The sequence below is a fragment of the Notamacropus eugenii genome, chromosome 1 (assembly GCF_028372415.1).
Source record: "Notamacropus eugenii isolate mMacEug1 chromosome 1, mMacEug1.pri_v2, whole genome shotgun sequence".
Lineage (NCBI taxonomy): Eukaryota > Metazoa > Chordata > Mammalia > Diprotodontia > Macropodidae > Notamacropus > Notamacropus eugenii.
Genome location: NC_092872.1, coordinates 210,854,531 through 210,881,547, shown reverse-complemented (window position 1 = coordinate 210,881,547; position 27,017 = coordinate 210,854,531). Strand labels below are relative to the sequence as shown.

At 37.0% G+C, this 27,017-nt stretch overlaps 1 protein-coding gene across 7 annotated transcripts in view; it reads right to left on the bottom strand.

Annotated features, from left to right (window-relative positions):
• Positions 1-27,017, bottom strand: part of PLCE1 (phospholipase C epsilon 1) — a 322,319-nt gene that overhangs the window by 104,885 nt on the left and 190,417 nt on the right. For all 7 annotated transcript variants that reach the window (XR_011970818.1, XM_072625626.1, XM_072625644.1 and 4 more), the window contains 3 exons: positions 6,785-6,930; positions 4,373-4,631; positions 1,920-2,125 (listed from right to left, as the gene is read on the bottom strand). Coding sequence is in view for 6 of the 7 variants with exons in the window: in XM_072625626.1 (XP_072481727.1) it covers positions 1,920-2,125; positions 4,373-4,631; positions 6,785-6,930 (611 nt within the window). In the remaining variant the exon portion in view is untranslated. The remainder of the gene's footprint in view (positions 1-1,919; positions 2,126-4,372; positions 4,632-6,784; positions 6,931-27,017) is intronic.

Genomic DNA, 27,017 nt, shown 5'->3' with positions numbered 1-27,017 from the left:
TCAGGGGTCAAACTAGATACAGGTTTGAACCTCCATAAGGGACATCTGTATATCATTTTAAAGACTGAAAATACTTTATGTACATGAATATTATCCCATTTTACCTTCACAACAACTTTATGAAGTAGATACAACAAATATTATCATCCTTTTACATATGAAGAAACAGAGGCACAGAGAGATTAAGTGATTCACACAACTAGTGGGAGAGGCAGGATTTGAACATTTTGGTATGCTGCCTCAGGGGAATGCCCTTCTCGCACTAGATGGTCAGATCCCAGAATTCTTGAATTTGGGCTCATCCACAAAACATTTCCAAAGACCGTCACTATTCAGGAAATTTCCCTTCTCTGACTAGAAAGCTAGATATTTTGAATGTAAATGCACATAAAGTGAGTTCTACATTCTGAGAATGATACTATAAAACACTTCAAATAAAGTCTAATCAAATCCGATAGGAGGACAGTGATTGATGTTTGCAAAATATTTTTCACCCTCTTTTCTGGGAGTAATATCAGTCATTGATTAAGGAGGAAAACAGAAAGTAGTCATTACGGTAGATATAATAAAAGGACCTATTTCAAGCAGGTCTTTTTTAGTTGCACTGGGGAACTAAATAGGTATGAACTAGGAAACACTGAAAGATGGGAAAAAGAGAAGAGAAAAGAGGGTTCTAGACCTGGAAATTATGGAGCCTAACCACAATACAAAGACTTTAGGAGATCAGACATAGATATCTGATCTATGTTTCACTATCTCACCCTTAGTGATCACAGGATCCATGTAGGAACTTGCCGTGGGATTAAATTGAAAATTTCAACTCCTGCTTGAGGGGTAAAGGATCTTGTATTTATTTCCTTGCTCATATTATCATCCTACCAATGAATGGCAGTCTACCATAGCATGTGGAGGAGGAGGAGGAGGAAGAAGAGATGAATAAGTCATATACATACACACAAGAGGTTATAGAGTCTGAGCTCACTATTCATCAGCTGTTTCACTCTATTCCTGGGGACAACTGTGTCTTCTTTACTTTTGGTTTTATTTGAATTCTCTCTGGTAAAGTTTAAGATTAGAACTTTTGTATATAGAGGAGGGACAATGGGAAGGAAATGATTAGCAGACTAAATTTATACTGTTATAATCAGGTAAAACCCAAATCAGGAAAATGTAAACACTATTCTGAATTCTTGGTGGATAACTGTTCCCACTTAGCAGGATTTTGTTTATATGAAAGCTAATAGTTCTAATAGTTCTGAATGATTTTAAAATGGTTCTAACCTTGAGTAGAATCTTATCTAATCTGAAGCCTAGGTCATGCAAGCAGTATGTGCCTAGCTAGCAATGCAAACTTGATGTAAAATACTTATAATCAGCCAGTGATCACATGTAAATCACTTTCATTTGTAAGAGTAAATGTAAAAGCATTTTTCACCTTAAAAAACAACCAGATATTTTCAAGTCACAGCAGATTCTCAAAAAAGGATATCATAGTTCTAGTGTTGAAATTAATGGCCACATGGTTTCTAAAATTTCATGTAACAAACGGAAGGGTCTCATTTGCAAGCAACTATTTTATTAAAGCTGCTAAATTAGAAAAGAAGTTTAGAACAGGCAAGGTCCAATATAAGGACATTCAGAGAAGTTAAATTATGTAGCCCAATCTCTTCACTACTCAGGTGAGGGAAAAGGCCCAGAGAAGTTAATTTTAACTTGCAAAAGGTCACACAGCTAACTGAGTGGCACAGGTGAGACTAGAAACCAAGGCACCTAGTACCTAACCCAGGATTTTGTCTTTTTTTTTTTTTATTAATGAGGTAAATTCATAAAGCTCATCTAAATACAAACTTGAATAAGAGAAATAAATACTCAGAAAGCACAAATAACTAATATTTTCTCTTGAAAAAAGGGGAACCTACTGCAATCGGGTTTTATCCTTCAAGGAGTTTTTCCTTGAATCATCGCCTTCACTAAAGCTGTCTTCTTCTTCAGGTTCCAGACTGCGATTGCAGCTTCGGATAATTTGAAAAATACTGTTAACGGTGGATTCCTTCTCCGGGTTGTTTAAGCCATTTTGCCCTACTCGTTGTAAGAAATTATCTTGTCCGTTGTAATCAGCTACAAACTAGAAAGAAATACATTTAGATTTGAAAATGCGACTAAATACTGCATGACCAAGTAACCTACTTTGCTTAGGCTGTTCTGACTTTACAATTGCGAAAAAATAATAGCATGTTGTACTTGAAAGCAAACAAGAGGCCACAGGGTTCTTGAGCTTTTCATTTCTCTATTTTAAATACTCAACTTCATTCTGCTTTTCACTAAAGTAACTTCTGTCACATTGAAGAGTAAACATTTCACTTTAAATTAAAAGAGAAAAATCTACTGCTACATAAGTAGACTGGTTTATCTATGCACTGAAACCAAAGGGAGAAAGGGAGACTAAAAGAACACAATTAATTAAGTAGTTGAGTTTAAATTTAAGATCCCCATGAAAAAGTCACTTGGCCTTTGTCAGTTGCAAAGGCAATAGAATATTTTCTTTCTGTGCAAGCTGAGCTTTATGTCCTGAATGTGTGGCTCTCTTTCTTTTGGAATCTTTTTCACACTAGAAGCCAGAGCTACGGCCAGCTGCCAACATGACAGTAGGTTTGCTTCTCTCTGCCTTAAGAACAGAGTTACAGTGTTTATTTGGAGGACGTGCTATGATTTTTTTCCCCATGGGAACACATTTTTAGAGGTGGCAAGTACCTAAGAAGTAAAGCAACTTTGCTTTACAGATGAAGAAACTGAGGCCCACGGAGGTCAAGTGATCTGTCCAAAGTTACAAAGGTAATGAAGCCAAAATTCAATCCAAGGTCATCCAAATTCAGCATTCTTTCCACAAAATCACATTACCTCCTATTTTCTGCTTTTCTGCCCCCAGATTCAGAGCTTATAGGAAAAGAGATATGACTAGAATGGTAGGAGCTGCTTTGCTTCACACTACCTGCAACTCATCCAGGTACATTTAAGTCTCAGTCACTGTGTCACATGTATTGCTTTTGTTGTCCAGAATGACACAGAATGCCCCAGGACTCAGAGGAGAGGTCTGTAGTCCTTTGCAAAGGCACAAATGTCAGTGAGTCACTATCAGCCTCTGTTACTGTGAAAATGATGGGCAATGAGACATCTTTCATCTGCCATAAAAAAACACCAAGTTTCCTGATATTCCTTCTAAGGTCTTCAAGGTTTTCTATTCCCTGCAACTTTCAAACCTCCAATTTCTTTTAAGCACCTGAAAGGGGGTTTCCTATCCTTCTTTCTTATTCTTTCTGGCTCTTAATTCAACCCACCCAGATATCTTAGAGTTCAAGTGTACAGCATCTCTCCTATTCTCAGGGTCTTGAAGAACTTGTAATGGCCTTGGGAGATATCAGGCAGCAATGAATGGAAGTCTGGAGCTAATTCTTCTAAGGATAGGGCAGCTAGATGGTACAGTGGACAGAACATGGGACCAGGAGTCAGGAAGACCCACATTCAAATTCAGCCTCTAACACTAGCTTTGCGACCCTGGGCCAAGTCTTTTAACCTCTGACTATCTAATTTTCATATATGTAAAATGGGGATAGTTACACTACCTGCCTTTCAGGGTTATTGTGAAGATAATATTTATAAAGTATTTTGTAAACTTAAAGTACTATATAAATGCCAGATATTCTTATTAAGAAGCATTATTATTTTGTATGATTAAAGTGAGTTATTCCATCCTGTAAGAGACTTCTTTGTTGCTCTATAGTCATTCTCCACAAGGAAAAATCAAAAGACCACATGAGTTTTAAAGTCCAGAAAATCAATTAAACCGTTTTCCTCCTAAAGTCTCTCTTCCTATGTCAGCACCTAGATTTTCTTTTCAGAATATTACCCTTTGTAGAACACAAGAAGGCAGCATGGCTGCGTGGAAAGAACACTGACTCTGGAGTGAGAGGATGTGAGTTCAAATCCTCCTTCTGTGATGTTCATCTCTGACTTGTACTGGCTATGTGTCCTTAGGCAAGGAAATAATCTCCCTGGACCTCCCTGCCCTCATCTGTAACATAAAGGGGCTGGAGTAGATAGGTAATCTCTGAAATCCCTTCCAGGTCCAGATGTATGGTCCTATGAGGCCCCTGAGTACAGAGAAGCAGTATTTTGCCAGTCAACTAGCTTTAGTTAAGTGCCTATTATAGTTCTTGGAGGTGTTTGGGAGGTGTTAGTGACATGTTAAGAACCAACAATAAATATAATAGCAACAAAATATCCCCTTTAATTAATGCTAATTAGTTAAAAAAAAAAACCACACACACACACAAAGGAGATAGGTTGTAATCATTATAGTTTTGAAAGGAATTACCTCTAAAGTTTCATCTTGTGAGTTATACCGTGGGCAAAGTTTCATAAATCCAGATGTTCCATCTAGAATTTCACAAAGTTCCTTTAAAAAGACCCCACAAAAAGGAACCACTTTACAGCCAGGAATATTCAGAGCCCGGTTCACCACTTTCCTGTACTCAGAGGAAGATTCATGCTGAGCCATTGCATCCTTCAGGCTTCTCATGGTTTCAAGGTCAGACTGGTCCATAAACTGCCACATCTTTAAAACTTTCCTTGACCTATTGCAAACAGACATTAATTTGGTGGATGAAGGAGAAGTAAAACAACTCAGAATAAACAATTACAATTCTACATGAACTGGCTCTTTGCTTTACTGATTCAACTAACATTATATGAGAAAGCAATTTTAGCCGCCTTCTCCTGAAAGTTAAAAAGCACTCATAGCTCTCTGGGAACCACAGAGCCCAAAAGATCAGGAATAGATTCTAGCACAGATTTAATTTTAAGAAATATACAATAAAATATTTTCAAAAAAGAGAGAACTACAGTCATAATTAATGATAACTCTAAGGTCCATTCTAGCTTGAAATCTATGAATGATGCATGTGTTTTTAATAGTTATACCATAAGTAGGTAAAAATCAGAGGCTTTGCAACTGCTGGGGTGTCCTGGTGAGTTGAACCTGAACTGTGGTGTTATGAGCTCTGTTCTGATTTGACAGCAAAAGATTTGGGAAAGTTCATAACTGGCTGATCTAGTCCAGCAATAGCCAATTTGATGAGCTTGGAATTTGCATGTCTTATAGAGAACTGCTATTCATGTTAAGAGCTAACATTTTCTAAATGTTCTTTTAAGGGTGATGGTTAATTAAAGGAGCTTATGGAGGCTTTGCTCAAGCAGTTAGCGGAGAAATAATTTCATGTGGTGCAGTAACACTGAAATCTGGAGTTTAGTGAGTTACTCTAAGCAAGGGGATTCCCCTCACCCATGTTTCCAATACAGTTTCTCATAGGTATGTGTCCACTCCTTGCCACAGCTATTGAGTATATTGTGATACAGCTTTATATTTATATTTTATGACTTATATATTTACTTTGACATGTTAATATCCACAATAATATTTCCTTTGCTTTATTATTAAGCAAATGGCTATGTTTAAGATCTAAAAGTGTTATTACTGTGAGTGGCTGTTGTATAGATAGAAAACATAGAAGATGGGGGCTCAAGAGCTAAAAAAGTAAGTAGAAGTCTATTTCTCTTGTACAGGGTTACCCAAGACCACCAAGTAGTGATGATCAGTTTCTTGGAACTCAGACTTGCTCATTTGTGAGAAGACTGGAGGAACGTGCCAAACAGGAAGGTAAGCAGAGTATCTCACAGACCTTGCTGAGAGATGTGGTGAAGACATTAAAACCCCATTGGATAGGGCCTCTTTGTAACACATTATCTGGTGTTACTTTGTTGGGAGCATAGGAATAGAGTATTATCCCACTGAGCCAGGAAGGCTATCTGGGACACAAGCTAATACCTAGTTTGTAGCACCTATAAGAGTTAACAAAGATAGTGGTGAGAACAGTGAGAACACGCAGTAAGTGCTTGATAATCCTTGTTGAATTGTTGAAATGAGAGGGGGAAGGCTGACTGGACAGAATAGTAAAGATTTCCCAAGTTGGAAGGAGCCTTGGAGGTGAACTAGTTTTTCTCTTCATCCAATGTTGAAAATCCTTTTATAATAGCCCTGACAGATGGCCATCCATATTTTCCTTACACACTCTAATAATAAATAACTCACTCCTTTAAGAGGCAGAACACTTCAAATTTTGCAGAGTTTTTTATATTGATCTGAAATCTCTCTAAATGCTCCTTTGGTGGAAGTTCTATCCTCCTTGGGAAAATGTCTGACTCCTCTTGCACATGACAGCCTTCCAAGTATTTGGAAGAAACTATTGTATCTTGTCTTAATTTTCTTTTGTCCAGATCATACATCTCTAGTTCCTGATATAAAATATTTTCCATATCCCTTACCATGCAGGTCAAAATAATTTAATCTCAAATTTTGAAATTCATGACACTGAAGGACCTCCAAGACCTATAAAAATACAAAGCCTGGATTCAGCAAAGTGAATGTCTAACTCTCAAGTCAGCAAGGGCAGACAGAAAGCAGAAATTTGTGATGTATTAAGACCCTGAATGACTGGTGTGAAATTGAGCCCTGTATTGTCTCTCAGGAACAAGGAAAAGAAGAGTCAACAGGATCCACTGCATTTTCTAATTTCTAAATCATGACATACTACTAGCTTATGTAAAGTGACTAATAAGACAATTCAGTGATGGGACTTGAAAGATACAAAATTATATGCAATTATGTCAGAATTACATAAATGTTTGCAGAAATTGTTTTAATATTAATTTCATTCACCAATGACCATACCTGAGGCCAGCCAAGAATTCCATAACAGCATTGTAGTTGCCCATATTCCAGCAGCATTTTGCAATGTGTACTAAATATGAGAAGACTTCCCGTTTTTCTTCCATGGTGCCTGCTGTGAGTATCAGCCACGTCACCCAAGAACTCACCTTATAAAAATAAGGAGGTGGAAAAAGCTGCAGTCACACTTTAAATAACATTTATACCAAGAACATTTATTTTAAAATATTTTTAGAAAGGCAGAATATTGTATGTACTCAGAACACTGGACAGAGTGTCTGAAGGCCTAGGTTCTAGTCCTGGCTCTGTCATTACTAATTGTGTGTTCTTGGTCACATCACCGAAGCTCTCTGGGCTTTTGTTTCTTTACTTTTGAAATGAGGGTGCTGAGTCACTGGATTGAGGAGTTCTGAGAGTCCTTATCATTTATGTCCAATTAAGTCAAAAATACAATGTGGATTTCAGCATCTTTCAGTTCTTCATTATAAAATCAATATTATGCTCTTCAATATACACACTCAGTTATTTGCACTTTGAAATGTTCTAGCTTTCTCCTTAATCTGATATATAGAAGTCACTCACAAAAAATTCAATAAAAAGCCTTCTCTGATGAATCTCATATTAGTTATTATTATCTCCCATAACAACATGGCCCTTTTCTTAATATAAGTGGAAACTATCTGTGATCACTTTAGTTTTATTTTATTCAATTCTTTAATTTTTATTTAAAGTTTCGAGTTCCAAATTCTATCCCTTCCTCTCTCTCCTCCCCTCCAAGACAGTAAGCAATCAGATATAAGTTATATATATACAATTATGTAAAACATTTCCATACTAGTCATTTGTACAAGAAGACTCAAAAGAAAAAAAGAAAGTGAAAAATAGCATGCTTCAGTCTGCATTCAAACAGTATCAGTTCTTTCTTTCTCAAATAGTATGCTTCATCATGAGTCCTTTGAGATTGTCTTGGATCACTGTACTGAAAATAGCTAAGTCGTTCACGGTTCTTCATTGAACAACACTGCTGTCACTGCGTACAGAGTTCTGGTTCTGTTTGCTTCACTGTGCATCAGTTCATCCAAGTCCTTCTAGGTTTTTCTGAAATCATATTGCCTGCCATTTCTTATAGCACAATGATATTCCATTACAATCATGTAACATAGCTTGTTCAGTTATTCCCAACTGATGTGCATCTCTTTGATTTCTGATTCTTAGCCACCACAAAAAGAGCTGTTATAAATATTTTTGTATAAATATGTCCTTTTCCCCTTTTCTGGATGTCTTTGAGATAGAGACCTAGCAGTGGTATTGCCAGATCAAATGGTATGCACAGTTTTATAACTCTTCAGGTATAGTTCCAAATTGCTCTCTGTGGAATGGCAGAATTTTAGTTGCATGATGTGTCTGGAGACTGGTAGAGCATAAATCAGTAAAGAAAATGGGAAGTGAGCAGAGCTGATAACCAGTGCCAGGAAAGATTTGATTATTCTGCTTAGGCTTTGTATTTCATCTTCACTCTGCCACCTGACTAATAAATAAAGTCATCCTCCAAGAACTTAGTAGGATATCCAATGGGAGGGAGAAGAGAGACTTGACAGTGCAAAACGGAGAACAAAGAAAATAAATGATCTCTACCCCCTAAAGACAGCATAAGGGCAGAATTATTGGTGTGTTGATGACTGCAATTAATGACTGCAGGCCCACTAGTAAGACTAGGAAGAGGAGTCTACCTGGAATCTGAGGAGTTAAGCTTCATTTAATAGCAAAAGTGGTTACTGGGCATACTTTAGACACTTCTAGGCTTTCTTAGCAAGGAGGATTGAAGAGAAGAATAGAAAAATGTTTTTTTTTAATTTATATTAGGCCAATCAATTTGTAGTATATTAGAATAAGATCTCTTTGGGGCACAGTGAACTGAGAGCTGAGAAGGCCTGGGAATAAATTCTGCCTTTGATGCATACTAGTTGTGTGACCATGGACAAATTACTTAACCTTTAGGTGTCCCAGGCAACTCTCTAAAAACAAACTTAAGGGCAGGTTTATTGGCAAAGGAAATTTCCTCACTAGAAGTTCCAATTCCAATGAAATTACAGATTTGGCTATCAAATGCCATCTAATTTGTCAATTTTTGTATTTTTGTTTCCTTTTATTTTCCCCTTAATTACCTAGTAAAGCTGTCTTTGGAGAAAAATTAAGGAAAGTAGAAGACTATCCATATCTGTACCTAGAGAACCAAGAACTCAAAGTTCTTACAGAAACCAGAGTTAGTAGTGGCAGCAACAATTGTGGGTACAGTGCCCACAGAGATGTACGGTGTTGGGCCTATCAGAGAGATCTAACAACCCAAAACCTTAGTAGCTACCTGGGGTGTTCTTTCACATAACTGATTTCTCTAAAACTTCTGACAGGTTTTTAAATTATTCCTCAAATTATTTTATTATTTCACACACTTTAGTGTTTAATTAAATGCTTACTTGTTGTAAGTATAAATTATTTACACTTACCACTAATAATCTGTATTAGTTATTGTCTAAGTTGATCAACTCTGTGGTTTGGAGTTTTATGCTAATGAGGTCAAACATGCACTTAAACTTTATATAGATCTTCACTTCACTAAGTTACATTATTACTGGCTGAATCTGATTCTGGTCAGCAAATATAAAATGACAAATCAAAAAAAAGCAACTTAAAACATGTTTGAAGGTCAGAGACTATTTTTACCTTTCTTTGTATCACCTTAACACAGTGCCTAGCATATAGTAAGTAAGAAATGCTTGTTGATGGGTTGATTTATTTAAAATAAATTTTATTGATGCCTTTTGTTTTTGTATCAGTCATTTCCGGAAAGGTCCACCTATGTTCTCCACTAAATGAGAGTTCTCTTGTAACCCCCAACACCTCATATCTAACCCCCCCAAAAAACTAAACAAAACAAAAATACAAAACCCCAATAACTAAGGAAAACCAACCTACACACTGGCCTCATTTGACAATGCATACAACATTCTACCTCTCTACAAAGAAGGAGGTGTTTCTACCAATCTTCTCTGGGTCAAAACTTGGTCAGTCCAATGACTAGGTATTTGGCTTCATTTTGGCATACGTTTTCCCCCACACTATTGTAGGCTTTGGGAATATTGTGCTTCTGATTCTGCTTACTTTACTCCATACCAGTTCATATGTATTTCCTATGCTGTTTTATTCTACCACTGTCATATATCATAATATGCTATTTCCCAACCAGCAGGAACTCATTTTTCACCAACTGCAATGATTTCACTCAGTGGGTGTCAGTATAACAAATAACTTGATACAGAGTACACCAGCATAAACTCAAGTGACTATTTAACACTGCTTAAAAGGAGGCTGTAAAGTTCTGAACATTCTCTCAAACTTTTAGCCTATCCTTTTATTTTGCTCCAGTAGGGGATTTTCTAAATAAAGAAATGGAATCAGCATTAACCCCTTTACTTTACCTATAAAAGCTCAAAGCAGGTAAAGTAATTCTTAAGGTTATACAGAAAATTGGTAGCAGAGCAGAAATCAGAACTTAGACCCTGACTTCTGGTTAGGTGCTCCTTCTACCTTGGAACTTGGCAGTGATCAAGTCTCATGAGAACTGAGGTTGGGAACTACACAGAAATATAATATGAAATATCTGGGAGGAGGAGTAAGGTGGAATAACTCATACTTCAAATGATAGAAGGAATGAAAACTAGGGCTCAGGGGCTGGATGTTAATTAATCCTATCTATACAGCAGACTAAATAAGGACCATAGGATCACAGATTTAGAGCTGGAAGGGACCATAGAACCATCAAAGAGACAGCAGCAAAAGGATTACAGAAGCAAGGGTTTCTTGATCTGAAGGAACTTTTAACAATAAAACTACTTCTAAAGCCTTAGCCAGGAGTTCCTCAGTGACCTCAAGAACTACTGACACAACCCATTATTTTCTATTTTGAAATAAGCTGCAGTGAAATGCAACATATTATTTGCCACAATTTGCAGATGATCACAAATTCAAAGTAGTGCCAGGCTATTGGGGTCTCCAGTTTCTACAGCTCTTTCTTGGGTTACCTCAAGAATGAAGGCCTGGGCTAGAAAGGAACAAGGTAGTTATAGGAAGGAGTAACAATAATAGCTAATATTTGTATTTTAACTTCTAATAAATGCTTTAAAATACACATTTCTCCCATTTGATACATACAACAATTCCATTCTGCCCATTTTATAGATAAGGAAACTGAGGTAAAGTGATCTGCCTAAGTTCACATAGCTACTAGTCAGGGATAGAGCTAATACTAAGACAAGATATTCCTGACTGTTTTAATGCTTTTTACATCACACTCACTCATTAAAGGATGCTGGAACCTTTTAAGATGCTCAGAATTGAGATATTTGCCAAGAAATCCCCTATTTCACTAGGGCAAATTCTGGATGAGAGATTCATAGGCACTCCAAAGCATGAAGTAAATACTCCAGACTCACTCTAGGTAAGTACCCATAGTACTGGAATTTCAAAACCACTGGAAAGCTGGACCCGGTGGTCCACTGATGGTTTGCCAGTTTCATATGCAATATACATACATATGAACTGTATTAGAGTGACATGTTTCTAGCAAACTTTGGTGTGGAGTCTCATCAAGAGACAAAGTAGCATCTACATCTGCAGAGAATTTATTAAATGGAACATTCCATTCAAGTTTGGAATAGCTAATAAGTTGTCCAATAGCATTAGGAGTCTAAATATGAGGTCTGAAACACCAACAGGTCAGGTCCCTGGGGTAAAAATATCTTGACCCAAGGGAGAATCTTAAAGGTCATGCAATATTCCCCAAAAGATGGTAACACGATCAGTGCTATACATTTTCTTGATGTAGGATAAGAAATATTCAGATCCCAGATGGTTTTCAAAGCTAGAAATTCTTTGACTCTATGTTAAACAAGTTAGGACCACTGCCCCATCACTGGCATCCTTCTTCTAGTGTTAGTGGGAGCAACTTCAGCTACCATTCACAAAAACAGTCCTAGGCTATATCTGGTTTCATAGCTTCATCATTATTTGCTCTTCATTCTGGTGGTTGCTACCTTTGAGATCAGAAGCAAATCAAGGCATGCCTACAACTAAAACAACCATGAATACACCATGATCTCAACATAAGGAGAGAATTAGGAATGAACACTATGGGTGTTATTATACTGTACACCTCAGGCTCACTGCTTCTCTCTGCTGTATAAATGTAATCCACTGATTTACAAAAAATGCTTTCTCATGATCACATTTTTTCACAGCCAAATGTAAGTTACTACATACCACCAAACTGCATAATAGCAGCCTTCTTACATTCCAGAACCCTTATATGCCCCAGTGGAAATGCTGATGAAAGCAATAGCTCCTGTCTCCAGGTGTGCTTAAATGATGGGGATATTCAAAATTCCACCATATGCTTTATTCCTTTCTGCCTCCCAGCCCCGGCATACCCAATTTCCTGACCATGTATTGAAATATTAAATGAAAGCATATATCCTGGAGGAGAATGTTAAATACAATTTCTACGTCTATTTTAATTCTACTTAGTTTCCCCCATCAGTGGATGTAGTTTATATAGAAGTACCTACCACCTTTCTCCATCTTCTCAAAAACAACGAACACATTTTCTTGCTATATTTTAACCAAAACACTTTTAATAGAGGCTATATTTTCTCTTAAAAGTTCATGAAGAAGGAAATGAACAAGTCATATTTTAAAAGTTTATTTATCATTCCATGGAACTTAGTGGTGGAACGTAAGTGGGACTGAGCACAAATATTCAATGATGTTATTTTTGATCCTTCCCTTTTTCTCACTTCTCCTATATAATTAGTTACCAAGTACTATTTCCTCTATTTCCAAACACCAATTATCTTTTATATCTATCCATTTTCTTTTCCTGCTACTTCTACCTTTCTATAGCATTCATTACTATTTCCCTGGACTTCAACAGTCTTCAAATAAATCTTCCCATTTGTCGTTGTTAGACGAAATAAGCATGGAGTTAGTAATGTTACTCTTCTGCTCAAATCTCATGGCTTCCCATTGCCTACTGAGTAACTTTGGAATGTCTTAATCTGAAATTTAAAGGCCCTTCATGAGGTGATGCTGCCTATTTCTCTAGCCTTATCTCATACTAACCCACCTTCCACATCATATGTGCTTTAGGGATCTAACTGCCATCACCTACATGACCTCATGGTTTACTGCTCACTGAGCCTTCTCTCTCATCATCTTCCATGAATGTTTCTCCTGCCTTTCTTGGGCGCTCAATTGTTATTCATCCTTTAAGGTCCAAATCAAATTCTATCTCCAATAACAAATCTTCCCCAATCCCCACAATTAATAATGACTGTCTCCCTCATATCTTACATAGTACTTTGTTATACTTATCTGATTCACTTAGAGGACGAATCATGGACCCCAAGTTTTGGGCTGCCCCACTCATAAAGCTTGGTGGGGAAAAGAAAGCTGGAACTGACCTAGTACATGGACAACACATGAAACTTTGAAAGAAGGAACAAGGATGGAGATGGGAACATGGAGTAATGGCTCCAGGGGATCTATGCATGCGTCTCGCTGGCCTCTGGATAGGACTAAGAAACTTACTTGTTTTGTTTTGAACTTGAATTAATTTCACTTGCTAGTATAAAGAAGGATTCCAAGCTGAAGAGTAGGAGAATCAAAAGCCAGCTGGGATTCATAATGTCTAGACCAGAGGTAGAGAACCTGCAGCCTAGAGGCCACATGTAGCCCTCTAGGTCCTCAAGTGTGGCCCTTTGACTGAATCCAAACTTCACAGAACAAATTCCCTTAATAAAAGGATTTGTTCTGTAAAACTTGGACTCAGTCAAAAGGCCATACCCAAGGACCTAGAAGGCCACATGTGGCCTTGAGGCCACAGGTTCCCCATTCCTGACCTAGACACCCAAGTCCTTCTGAATGCCTAGTATTTCCTTCTCTGTGCAGCAGTGGGAGAGGAGATTCTGGAATGCCTGGGTTTCAGCTGTTTTACTTAACTGCTTTATTTTGTTTCAAGAAATTTCTCACAAAGGTGAGAGTAATCTGTAAATAACTGTAATGTAAAAACAAAACAAAAACGGAAAGAACTTGACCCTTCGCTCAGGGAGGACAGGTTCCTCAGGACTAAATCTGATTTGCATACCAGGGTTCAGAGCTGAAGGGGCCCCTTGGTGGAGAGGGACAAGGCACATGCCCCACATCCCCTGGGCTGTTCCGTCATTCTATGTATTTCTAACCATACACTGCTAAACATAACACAAGCAATCACTGACAAGACTTAGCAAGCAATAATATAACTATCCGTATATGCATACAGGTATTCATTCAGTGACCACTTTTTGGCATCTCCATGTTGACACCTGGATGGTTTATGGGGAAAATGGCTCACTGAAACGGAGGTTGTCACAGAAATGATGGCCACAGATTTATCTGGTTTCTTACTCACCCTCTTCAATATAATCATTTTATACATGAGTATAGTAAAATGAGGCCCAGATAAACTGAGTAACCTACTTAAACACCAACAGCTAATCAACACTGGTTCCCAGGAATTCTCTTGCCTCTTCATTCAGTTTTCTTTCCAGCTTATCACAAGGCCTTAGTATCTCTCTGATTAAAACTAGTACATTCACTGGTCCTTCAGACAGCACCTGGCTATCAGTGACTGTGCTGCTGCTCCAATGAAGCAGCATGTGGCCTGAGAGTTAACTAAATTCCTACGAGGAGCTGACTCGAATGGAAGGATAAGAATTAAGTGTCCTGTGAGGAGTTCATGTCTAAATGTTGATCATGCATCCAGATTTAATTCCTATCAGTTAAATCATTTCCCATATACTTTCCCACAATGTTAGTAAAAAATAGCTATACTGTATTTCACATGGAAACCTAATTTAAACCAACTGTTGTTCCATTTTAGAGTGTGACTCCCTAGGGCCTTAGTTTTGTCATTGTGTAAACACTGTAATCAAAAAAAAAAAAATTTAAGTGATCTCTTTACAGACCTTGTGGGTTTTTTTCTCCTTTCTGTACTAAAATATTCATAATATTATTGATATTAAATGATAAGAACTTTATAAGTAATTTTGGGGGGAAATGCCCCCAATTTTTAGAAAGATAAACTAGCATATGTCAAAACAATTGCTAAATACGAAAAGAATGGTTAGCTACATTTACAAAATGGGAAAGAGGACAAACATATTGCTAACTCGAAAATATTTTTCAGGGTTATAAATAAGTGAATCTAATCAAAAAGGTTTTGAACTAGAGCCTGGGGAAGGGAGAAAACTGGCAGTTCTTACCTGAGGTTTGTGAACTTTTTTAAAAAAATATTTTGATAACTGAATTTCAAAATAATTGGTGTCCTTTGTAACTTTTTTTTTTTTTATGCTGGATCTTTCTATCGTGCTGAATCTGGGAGTGCAACAGTCACCCTGGCATGGGCCACTGCTTATTGGCAGAGAAGCTTTGACCAGACCTGTTTTCGGCCTAGAGTTGCACAGACCTGATTTCAAACCCAGCCTCAGACGCTTACTAGCTGTGTGATCCTGGACAAGTCACTTCACCCTGTTTGCCTTGGTTTTCTCTGTAAATGAGATGGAGAAGGAAATGGCAAACCACTTCAATATCTTAGCTAAGACAGGGCAAACAGGTTCACAAAGAACTGGTCCTGACTGAAAGGACTAAACAACAATGAATACATGATGCAAATATGAGGTGTTACAATGGTTTCACATGTTTGCTAAAACACGTTTTGTTTTTTTAATATGGCTAAAAACTCACCTCTTCGAATAAGCCTTTCTTAATTATTTATACCTCAGCATATACTATTCTCTTTACTTCAATTTCTGGTCTGGATTTATAGACACATATTATATTAAAAAAATCTCGTATGTGTCAAGTCTCCATGGCTGTATATGTTTACGCACATTTTTCCTGCACCTATTCACGTCTTTTTTGTTTACTACTGATTCTATAAGGAAAAAGACTTCTTCTATTCTTTTTATGACTGTTCATGACACAGAATAAGTGGCTATTTCCTATATTATTTTGATTGATAGCTTGTTTCCCTAATAGTGTAAAGAGGCAAGGGACAGGAAGAATTCTCTGCCTTTTGGCTCCCACTGATTCTAAATTTCCATATAGATTTTAAAAAAATACAAATTTCTTATTACCAAAAAATGATTTTGGGGGGATATACTGATGTCAGTATATCCAAAAATTTTAAAGAGTAACAATCCCTTAAATCAGATATATGAAATAAACTAAATGGAGAAATGCCAAAAACTAGTCATGAATAGGGCTTTGCCCTGTATGCTGAGCTGCTCTTTATTAATAAGCGCAGTTGTAATAATATTGATACCTACAGCAAGTTATCATGTCTGTCCAGTACCTAACCACTATTTTCTGTGCCCAGTGCAAACATGAGTCCCTGGCAAAGAACCAAGTATAGCTCATCAGGCACTTCTGTAGTATGAACTTAAGGGTTCCCAGTATGTACATGATGTCCTAAACAAATAATTTCAGGAAACATAAGAGAAAAATGCTTATTTTAAGTTCTATTTTATACTGTTGTTAATTTTGTAACTTTCTGGGTTGTTACCAGGTGGCCTGAGTTTCTCCCTCATTAAAACTTTGTTTTGTCGGTGCCAATAATACCATCCAACTGATTTTTTAAATTCAAACAGACCAACAAAACTGCAAATATTTTGTAAACATATCACTATACTTTGACAGTTTAAGACTAAATTCATATAGGATCATATGATTAAAAGATTATGTACATACATTATCTCATTTGATCTTCAAAATAATCCTTTCTAATAGGTAGTGTAAAACTTTGTTTATTCCTGTTTTCTAGCTAAAGAAACTGAGACTCCAAAAGACTGTTACTTATTGAAGGTCATACAGCTAGTAAGTATGGCAGTTAAGGGCCTTCAAAATCTATTTCCTACTACTTTTTCAGACTTATTTTAAAGTGAACCATTAGCTGTTCCTCAAACTTAATGTTCCATCTATTTCTTCCATGCATTTATACAAGCTATCCCCTATTTCCTTCAAGAGGCAAGTCAGGGTACTTACCTTCTAGAAGGCAAGAAACTATGACTAAATACCCCTATGAGTGTCTTTTAACACTCAGCTTAGCACTCTCTCTTGCATGAAGCTTTCCCTTATTCTCAACTGTTAGTGCTTTCTCCTTCTGAAATGGTTCTGTATCATGATTATTTGTGTACACGCTGTATCCTTCCAGGAGAATGGAAGCCCTCTGAAGGAAGGAACTGTTTGTTTTTGTCCTTGAATTCCCAGCACCTATCATCAAACATATAGCAAACAGAATTAATTTGTTTTATGTGATATCTCTTATGTTCCTCCTGGATTTAATTTTGTTCCTCAAAACTCCCCACATATAATTCATATATTATTGTGGCTGCTGGGACAAAAAATTATACACAACATCATTGCTAGGTTGTAATAGTCTCAAAAAAATGAACTAGAGGGATTGGTTTAAGGATATCTCTATTCAAATGTCTTTAGGAGATGAGTTAAAAACTATAGATTTTTTGTTTATTTTTGAAAGTCTAAATTCTAATATTCTCAATGTTTGTTTCAATCTAGATAAACACAAAAAGAGATTCAAAATCTGAAATATAGAGTTTTTCCAATGTAAAAAGGCCTTTATAATCTTTTAGTTCCTCTAAGTACCCAGAAATCTGAGAGATAATAGTTCTTCTAATAATTTGAATTATTTTAAATTTTATACCAAATTATGACAAATATTGTACTACAGATAACATAAACTATCTGGTGCAGTTTCTTCAATTACTTTGAAATGTCAAGTATGCATACTTTACCAAGGATTAAATTGGTAATAATCCTCAATAATTTATTATCATCCTTTCTCTCACTATGCCTAACTGAAATGAACAGCTAGTTCATTCTAAACTACTCAAAGAATACAATTGTGCAACTCATACTCAATCATACCAGTAGTCTTTAGCTCTACAGAAGGGTGATGCCTAATGGCTGGGTGATTAATGTGAGTTAATATCTTTAAGATAAAAATATCTGTCACCTTTCTTAAAAAGTACTTATTAACAACCTATTTAGGATTTTTATGTTAATTGCTAGTAATGCTTTTTAATTCTGCATCACAATGGAGCAATGTTTTTTTGGGTAAGATTGGCTAAAGACTTTTTCAATGACACCAGGAACCTGTAGTGTCAAGAGGTCCTAGGAAATGCTTGCCAGGAGTAGGAATGATAGTAAGGATTGGGCCTTGAGCAAGGAAGATTCTTCCTTATTGAAAAAAAAAAGGGGAGAGGGTTAGAAAGGAAGAAAAGGGTATAATAATAGCTAGCACTTGCAGCTAGGTTACAAATAATACAAGTTCAAATAGTGTGAAATATAAAACTATACCAGGTTGCATTTAATGAGAGCCAAAATAAAATTAATATGACATATACAAGCTAGTCAAAGGTGTTAACACACTCATACTAATCAATCTGTACTTCCCTATTGTAATGTATGGATGTGATTACTATTGCGTACCATATTACCAAGAGTTAACTTTTTTATAAGAACCCTTAACAAAATGGAGAAAAAGATTACTTCAGTTGTAAACGTTCCCAGTGCAAGAAAGATGAGACTTGTTATATTAGGACAAAAATTCTATATACTTGAATAGAATGAACACGGCCATAATACCAACTCTAAAATAAGATGAGTTGTTGAAATGTCTGAAGCTATAGTATGGAATATTATATAACATGCAGGTGAATTAAAAGAAAAAGGCAAAGTTGTACCAGGTTTCTGTGGTTTGCAAACAACAAGGAACAGTAGCATTAAAACTGCAGAAATGGAGCATCTTTTAGTTATATGAGTTGAGGACTGAAATAAAAAAAAAACATTCCTCTCAGCAGAACAGCCATTCAGACAAAACCTTTAAGTTTATTGAAATGAGTGAAAGAAAATGAAAAGGAAGCTAATAGTGAGGAAATTTTTTCTGCCAAGTGTTGGCTGGGTTGATGGCTTTAAAATTTGAGTTCAGTTGCACAATGTTAAAATTGTCTGAGAGGCAGCCAGTGAGGATGAGGACATGTCAGATACATATACTTATGTACTGAAGAAAATAATTAAAGGTAGATACACTGATTCACAAATCTTTAATATGGACATAACAGCCTCATTCTGGAAAAGGTTGCCTTCCGGAGTTTACATATTCTTATCTTTTCCTGTTATATTAATAAACAGATAAAAGCCAATCTTTTAAATTTTTCATTAGCAATTTTCATTGAGAAATTAGGATTTCCAGTGAAATAATACGAACATTTCACAGGATTTATTATTTATACCAACTGTGACCTAGCTGTGTCTTTAAGGTTTGCAAAGTGCTTTTAAAATATTATCTCATTTTATCCTCAAAACAATCCTGGGGAGTAGGTGGTGTTATTACTCTCGTTTTGCAGATGAGGAAACTTAGGCAGACAGAGGTTAAGTGACTTGCCCAGGGTCACACAGCTAATAAGTGTCTATGGCCAAATTTGAACTCAGGTCTTTCTGACTCCAGACTCCACACTCTATCCACTGAGCCACCTAGCAAGGGCCAGATTTGTCCCTCTACATCGTATGATTGTATCCCTTACTGCAAGTTAGCACCAATTCAAGGATTGTCCAGTAACTTCTATACTGAGTCCAAGAGGCTTGGTTCAAGAACTCAAGAGGATCCAGGAAATCCTTCACTGGTTTAAGAACTTGGTGTTATCCAGGAGGGTCAGTCAAGGAATTCTCCATCACTGAATGTGTGCTGCTGGTCTCTCTGTTCCTTCATTTCCAGACTTGGTCTAGGAACTCCACACCCTCCACTACTGGCTCTGTCTGCTGCTTTTGTGGAGCCAAAGATTCGCTTTTCTTGGAACAAGGAATTCCTAAGGGGTTGTGCGAAGTGGAATCTGTGTATACTAAAAATTTCTTTATCCATGTCTTAGCTGCCACTTTTTTGGTCTTTATGTCCACTGCTTGTCCTTTTAAAGGTTAGTTGTTCCAGGGTATTACCCTGTAAGTCATTACGGCTCTTTTAAATATAAATATTCCATGAGTTCCTTTTTTGGGAAGTTTTTAGATCATTCTCCCTTTTAAATCATCCTTCCTTTCCTCCTCATCAAAATGACTCCATTTTGTGTCTTCAGAATTTCATTCTTGGAAGTTTTAATCTACCTGGGGCTGAATTCCCTGAGAGAACTTTAATCTGTTGCAAGGATTCTGAACCTGGGGTTGGAACTTGTTTTTAAAAGCAATTATGATAACTGTATTTCAAGATAATTGTTTTCTCTTTTACTCTTAAGTATTCTATTTTATGCATTTCAAAACATGATTTTGAGAAGGGGTGCATAGGTGTTGTTAAGATTGCCAAAGTGATCCTTGGCAAAAAAAAAAAAAAAAAAAGGCTAACAACCATTAGTCTATTGGAGCTTTGCTATCCTTCCTCTCTGAAACCTGTTCTCCCAAAATCTAGAATGAATGGCTTTTTTCTCTTCTTCTGTATCACAAATTCTAAGATGATGTAATCACTTTCCCCTAAGGTTTCCAAAACCAAGAACTTGCTCTTTTTCAGAGAGAATCAAGTCCAGAATAAAATTTTTCCTCACTGGCTCTTCTATCTTTTGAAGGATGAAATTATCATTAAGGAAAATAAAAATAATATATTGGCTGCTCTGCTTCTGGCAGAGAGTACTCCAACAGATGTTGAGATAATTGAAGTCTTCCAACACTACCAAAGCATGCCCCTATGCCAGGCTTCTGATCTGTTTCCTGAACTCATTTATTTCCTTTCTGTTGGGTGGTCTGTAACATATTCTCATCATAATATCACTTCTGCTTCTGCTTCTGGTGAGCTTTACCCAAGTATTCTCTCACCCTCTGGTTCCTGGATTTCCTCAAAAGAGAATATCTGAATCTACATTTCAAATCTGCCTCTCCTTTGACCGCATCTGTTCCTTTCACGTCAGAAATAAGGGATAATCATTTATCAAAAGCCTTCCATGTATGCCACAGATGAATGGTTAATCTTTAGAAATTACAAAACTCCAAACAAAATAATAAAACTTCACTGTAAAGGTTTGACTCTCTAAGTCTCGTCTCACTGTTCAAGTGTACCATATTAGGAACAGATTGTCTGCCTCATACAAAGGACATACTTTTTTTTTTTTTAATAAACTTCCTGGCTCACACCTTCCTGAAACTGTACAGATATCTTTTTCTTATTTAAGTATTTAAACTTTTATATGGTACTGAGTTAGAAGGGATTTTTTGACTTCCAAAAGTAGCACTAGATGGCTATGTCAATAAGGATGTGAAATTAAATTTGCCATGGATAATGCAATTTTAAAAAATTATTTTTGCATTGAAAACTCAGCTTAAATATTCTGGTCACATAATGAAAGGACAGGAGTCATTAGAAAAATGTAGGGAAAATTGAAGGCAAAAGGAGAAGGGGATGGCAGAGGATGAGATAGATATAAAGTGTCATGGAAGCAATGAACATAATAAGCTTGGACAGACTTCCAGAGATAGTGGAAGATGGAAGGTCCTGGTGTGCTATGGTCCATGGGCACACGAAGAATCCGACAGGACTGAACAACTGAATAACAATTGAGAACTTCAATTTTTCAGATATTATTTTGATCTATTTTTATTGTGATCTATGAAAGAGAAAATTGAGAGAATTATGAAAAGCTATGAATTAAAAAAACTAACTAGAAAGAAAAAACACTATCTCTAAGTGCTTATAAAAATGGGGAAAGACTTTAAAAAATATTTTCAGGAATTATTTTTCTAAAGCATAACTGGTATGTGATAAAAATGCACATATACATATAGAAACATGCCCACTCATGGTCAGCTATATTTAGTCTTTTTCCAAATATTCACAACACCCATAGAATATATGTTGTATAATCCTAGTTATTTTGGTCAACAATTATTTATTAAGCACTTTCTATGTTCTAGGGCACTAGGCACTGGGGATATAAATACAAAACGATACCTGAAATCTCACTGATCTCCAACTAAGTAATTTATTCTGTAAAATCTTAGGTGAGGTTTGGACTTCTTTAAAATATTTGGACATGTTTCAGTTTATTTTATGATAGTGCCCAGATGGCTCATTTTGCTTGACTTGGAAGAAAAGAAAGAACCTTAGAAAGAACACTTACCATTTTAAATCTGATTAAATTCTATGCCAAACAAGGACTGGAAACACTATGATGTTTGTACAAACAGTCTTTTAAAAAAGTATTTTGCAAAACTACTAAAATGTTCTGGAAAACTTCTAAAACACGAAACAGCACTACTTAGAGGTCATGGCTTGATTTCTTGAAAACTATTTTCAGTGATAATGGCCAGATATCCCAACCTGTGTCTTGCAAATTTAGGTATCATAAATTTTTGAAGGCTTGCCTTTGGAAATATCTGAACATCCCTGTCATATCCTCAACTCACATCACTTAGATTCTTCCTCTATCACCTTCACCTTGACCCCTGTCTCAGAGGAAAAAAATGGCCTTTCTCCTTGCCCTTAAACCTATCTTCTGCCCTTCCTACCATACCCACTCTCACTCTGACCTTTCATTTCTCTATACCTGGCTGTTTCCTCCCTGCTTCCAAACACACCTGTGTTTCCTTCATCTTTAAAAAAGACTTCACTTGATCCTACCATCCTTGTTAATTATTGTCAGTGCACAACTCATTAGTCTAATAATGTGGTCTGCATAGATTTATCCAATTAGTCTTTTGATCCAGTCCCCACTCATTAGGAAAACTCCGCCCTCTTCTCTTGCTGCAGAAATTCATTGAATACAATTACATGAGGATGCCGTAATGGAGTCAGACACATAAGGATGTTTTGACTGTATATAATACTTTACTCATGTCCAGGGAAGCAAAAACAATATAACTAAATATGTGAAAACATACTACATACAGAGTATAGATGCCTGTACCCACTCCCAGGCCTACACAACTCAAAATCAGGAGTTCCAGAATCTTTTCCCTCTCACTACTGCTTTTCTGGAACCATACTCTAAGAATGGATCCTATCCCACCATGTCTCAGTGATACTTACAAGAGCAATAACATCTCCTTGTAATAGGCTCCCCAATTCACCTTTTTTAGTATCCATACTTTGTGTGTGTGTATGTGAGAGATATATCTGAGACTATGGATTTCACTGTTTCTCCTTCCTTGGATTTTGTCTCCTATGAATACTGAGAACTTCTATAACCACTGTTTTTCTTCTTTTGTAGCTTCTGTTCTCTATGGTATGTAGCTTGGTGGATACACACACACACACACACACACACGCACGCGCACACACACACACACACGCACACATGCATGCATGCTCACGTAGTTTTTCTCTGTCTTCCCCTTTCAGTTCAAAGACCTCAACAGCGTCTGACTCCCTAGTCAAGTGTTCCTTTTACTACATAATGTTACCTCATAGGAAGAGTAATATAGCAAATTTAATATGGGCTGAAAACTACATTTTATACGTTTACTTGACAGGTGTATAAGAGAAAACAGTCCTCGTCTGTATTAATGGCTGTGCTAACTTTGCTATTAATGCAAGTGAGTGGAAATACTTCACTGCCCACTTTATACCATATCATAAACTGTTTTTCCTACAGATGAATCAAATACAATGATGCGCATTAGGTATCCTAATTTTAGTACTAAGGCCTGAGGTGGTGACCGATGTATGTTACTAGGGTACAATGGAACAAGGATTATCCAAAAAGAATTTTTTTAAAAAAAGAAACAGAACCGAAAGAACAGCAGCAATGATTAAATTCAGTTTAGAGACTATAGTAAGTTACCAGAAAGTACCATAGCTGACCAGAGGGAAGGCACATAAGAAAGGCTTCAAACGGCAATCAGCTGCTGAAGGAAAATCTTTCTCACAATCAGAAAGAGAAGACTAGTTAAAAATGGGTTGGTGGGAATCCAGGGGAGGACACAACTGTTGGAGGTGGCTTTGGAGAAGACAGTTTCTGGCTGAAGTCTAGTTATTATGCTTAGAGCACAGCAATAATGGATTATGTTTCCCTTATCTCTAGAGTTAAGAACAGGGCTACCTAGAAGATATCCAAATTAGAACTATTAAGAAGCTAGAATATGTTATGCTAACTAAAGCAAAGGTGGATTAAATTGATAAGATTTATACTGGTGAATTACTTAACTTTTCAGTGTATCATTGACCTGAGATTTATTCACACTGTAGTAAAAGTTTTAAAAAATCTAGCTAGAAAATGTGATCTGCAAAAAAGAAGGTATACTACAGAGAAATAAAAGGAAAAGCCAAGAATTTAAATCACTAAGAAAACTCCCTGTTTCCCTTGTGGCTGGTAGCAAAGGAAAATTATTAAGGGCAAATACCAAGAAGTCTTCTGTTTAAGGAGAACCTGGAACAGTTTTGTCAACAGCAAGTAATCTGGATATGAAGTTAAAGAGAATTTACCAAGAAAATTTATCTTTATAAGGATTCTTACCAGAGAGAAATTTAAGCAATTTAAAGTACTTTAAATGAGTGGCCATCAGCTTAAAAAATACTCCTAACGGACAGTCACCGTTAGGAAAATAAGAGGAAGAAAAGCAGGTCTTTGAGAAATCTTCCCATGTTTGACTGATTAATTAAGATTATTCAGATGTTAAAAATCACAGACTGATCCCTAAGTGATGAACATAGTACATGAATATCAGCATTATTGAATAAAACATGACAAACCCACAGGACTCAAAGAAAAAAAATCTTTAGCTTTGTTAACCTGTAAAAATCTTAGTGTTATAGGATAATCTGAGTTAGAAAGGATCTTAGAAGCCACTGAGTTCAGTCCTCATTTTCTGAGGAGGTATGTAAGGTACAGAGAGGTTGCATGACTTCAGAAATCACATTAGTTTCTGAGGCAAAACTTGAATTCAAGCCGTCCAGGTTCCTGATCCAGTATTTTTCAACATGTCATGGCAATTTTTACAGAACTGTATGCTTGATTTTCTAAATAATCATGTTTTACTAACCAGTTCCAATATTCTAATTTTGTATAAAAGATACTTTTTATGTCTTTTAATAGACATCTTTATTCTCTATCTTTCTTTAGTGATTTGGAAATATTTAAGACATCAAAACTATCAACTCCTGGAGGAGCCAAGATGGCGGAGTAGAAAGACACACATATGCTGGCTCCGAACCCACAGCCCATAAAATACCTGTAAAGAAGAACTCCCAACAAATTCTGGAGCAGCAGAAGCCACAGAACAACAGAGTGGAGGAGATTTCTGTTCCAGAGATACCTGAAAAACCGACGCGAAAGGTCCGTTGCGCACCAGTCCCGGAGCAGAGCCCAGCCCTGCCTTGGCCGTGCAGCACCGAGAGGAGCAGATCCGAGCAGAGCAGATCTGAGCAGGCTTCAGGGACAAAATCTCCAGCAGGCTGCGCAGGTCCCTCCACCCACAGGTGCCGAAGGTCGGTGAGAGGGTCTCTTTGGCTGGTGGAGAGGGGAGTGGGGTGTCTCCATAACTCAGGCCCCCTCAGGAGGCAGCAGCGGAGGCAGCAGAGGACAAGGGCTCCCAAAGCAGGCAGGAGTTCGGATCCATTGTTGAAGGTCTCAGCATAAACCCCGTGAGGGAACTAAGCCCTGAGTGGCGGCCCTGCCCCTACCTGAGCACCTGAACTTAATCTCACATTGAATAGCAGCCCCACCCCCTGAGGCTAGGAAGCAGCATTTGAATCTCAGACTCCAAGCGCTGTCTGGGTGGATCTGGAGGCAAGGTAGGGGTGGAGAGGACACTCAGAAGTCAAGTCACTGGCTGGGAAAATGCCCAGAAAAGGGAAAAAAATAAGACTATAGAAGGTTACTTTCTTGGTGAACAGATATTTCCTCCCTTCCTTTCAGATGAGGAAGAACAATACTTACCATCAGGGAAAGACACAGAAGTCAAGGCTTCTGTATCCCAAACATCCAAAATAAATATATGATGGGCTCAGGCCATGGAAGAGCTCAAAAAGGATTTTGAAAATCAAGTTAGAGAGGTGGAGGAAAAACTGGGAAGAGAAATGAGAGAGATGCAAGAAAAGCATCAAAAGCAGGTCAACACCTTGCTAAAGGAGACCCCAAAAAATGCTGAAGAAAATAACACCTTGAAAAATAGGCTAACTCAATTGGCAAAAGAGGTTCAAAAAGCCAATGAGGAGAAGAATGCTTTCAAAAGCAGAATTAGCCAAATGGAAAAGGAGGTTCAAAAGCTCAATGAAGAAAACAGTTCTTTCAAAATTAGAAAAGAACAGATGGAGGCTAATGACTTTATGAGAAACCAAGAAATCACAAAACAAAACCAAAAGAATGAAAAAATGGAAGAGAATGTGAAATATCTCATTGGAAAAACAACTGACCTGGAAAATAGATCCAGGAGAGACAATTTAAAAATTATGGGACTACCTGAAAGCCATGATCAAAAAAAGAGCCTAGACATCATCTTTCATGAAATTATCAAGGAAAACTGCCCTGAGATTCTAGAACCAGAGGGCAAAATAAGTATTCAAGGAATCCACAGATCACCGCCTGAAAGAGATCCAGAAAGAGAAACTCCTAGGAACATTGTGGCCAAATTCCAGAGTTCCCTGGCCAAGGAGAAAACATTGCAAGCAGCTAGAAAGAAACAATTCAAGTATTGTGGAAACACAATCAGAATAACACAAGAACTAGGAGCTTCTACATTAAGGGATCGAAGGGTGTAGAATATGATATTCCAGAAGTCAAAGGAACTAGGACTAAAACCAAGAATCACCCACCCAGCAAAACGGAGTATAATACTTCAGGGGAAAAAAGTCTTTCAATGAAATCGAGGACTTTCAAACATTCTTGATGAAAAGACCAGAGCTGAAAAGAAAATTTGACTTTCAAACACAAGAATCAAGAGAAGCATGAAAAGGTAAACAGCAAAGAGAAGTCATAAGGGACTTACTAAAGTTGAACTGTTTACATTCCTACATGGAAAGACAATATTTGTAACTCTTGAAACTTTTCAGTATCTGGGTAGTGGGTGGGATTACACACACACACACACACACACACACACACACACACACACACAGAGCACAGAGTGAATTGAAAGGATGGGATCATATCTTAAA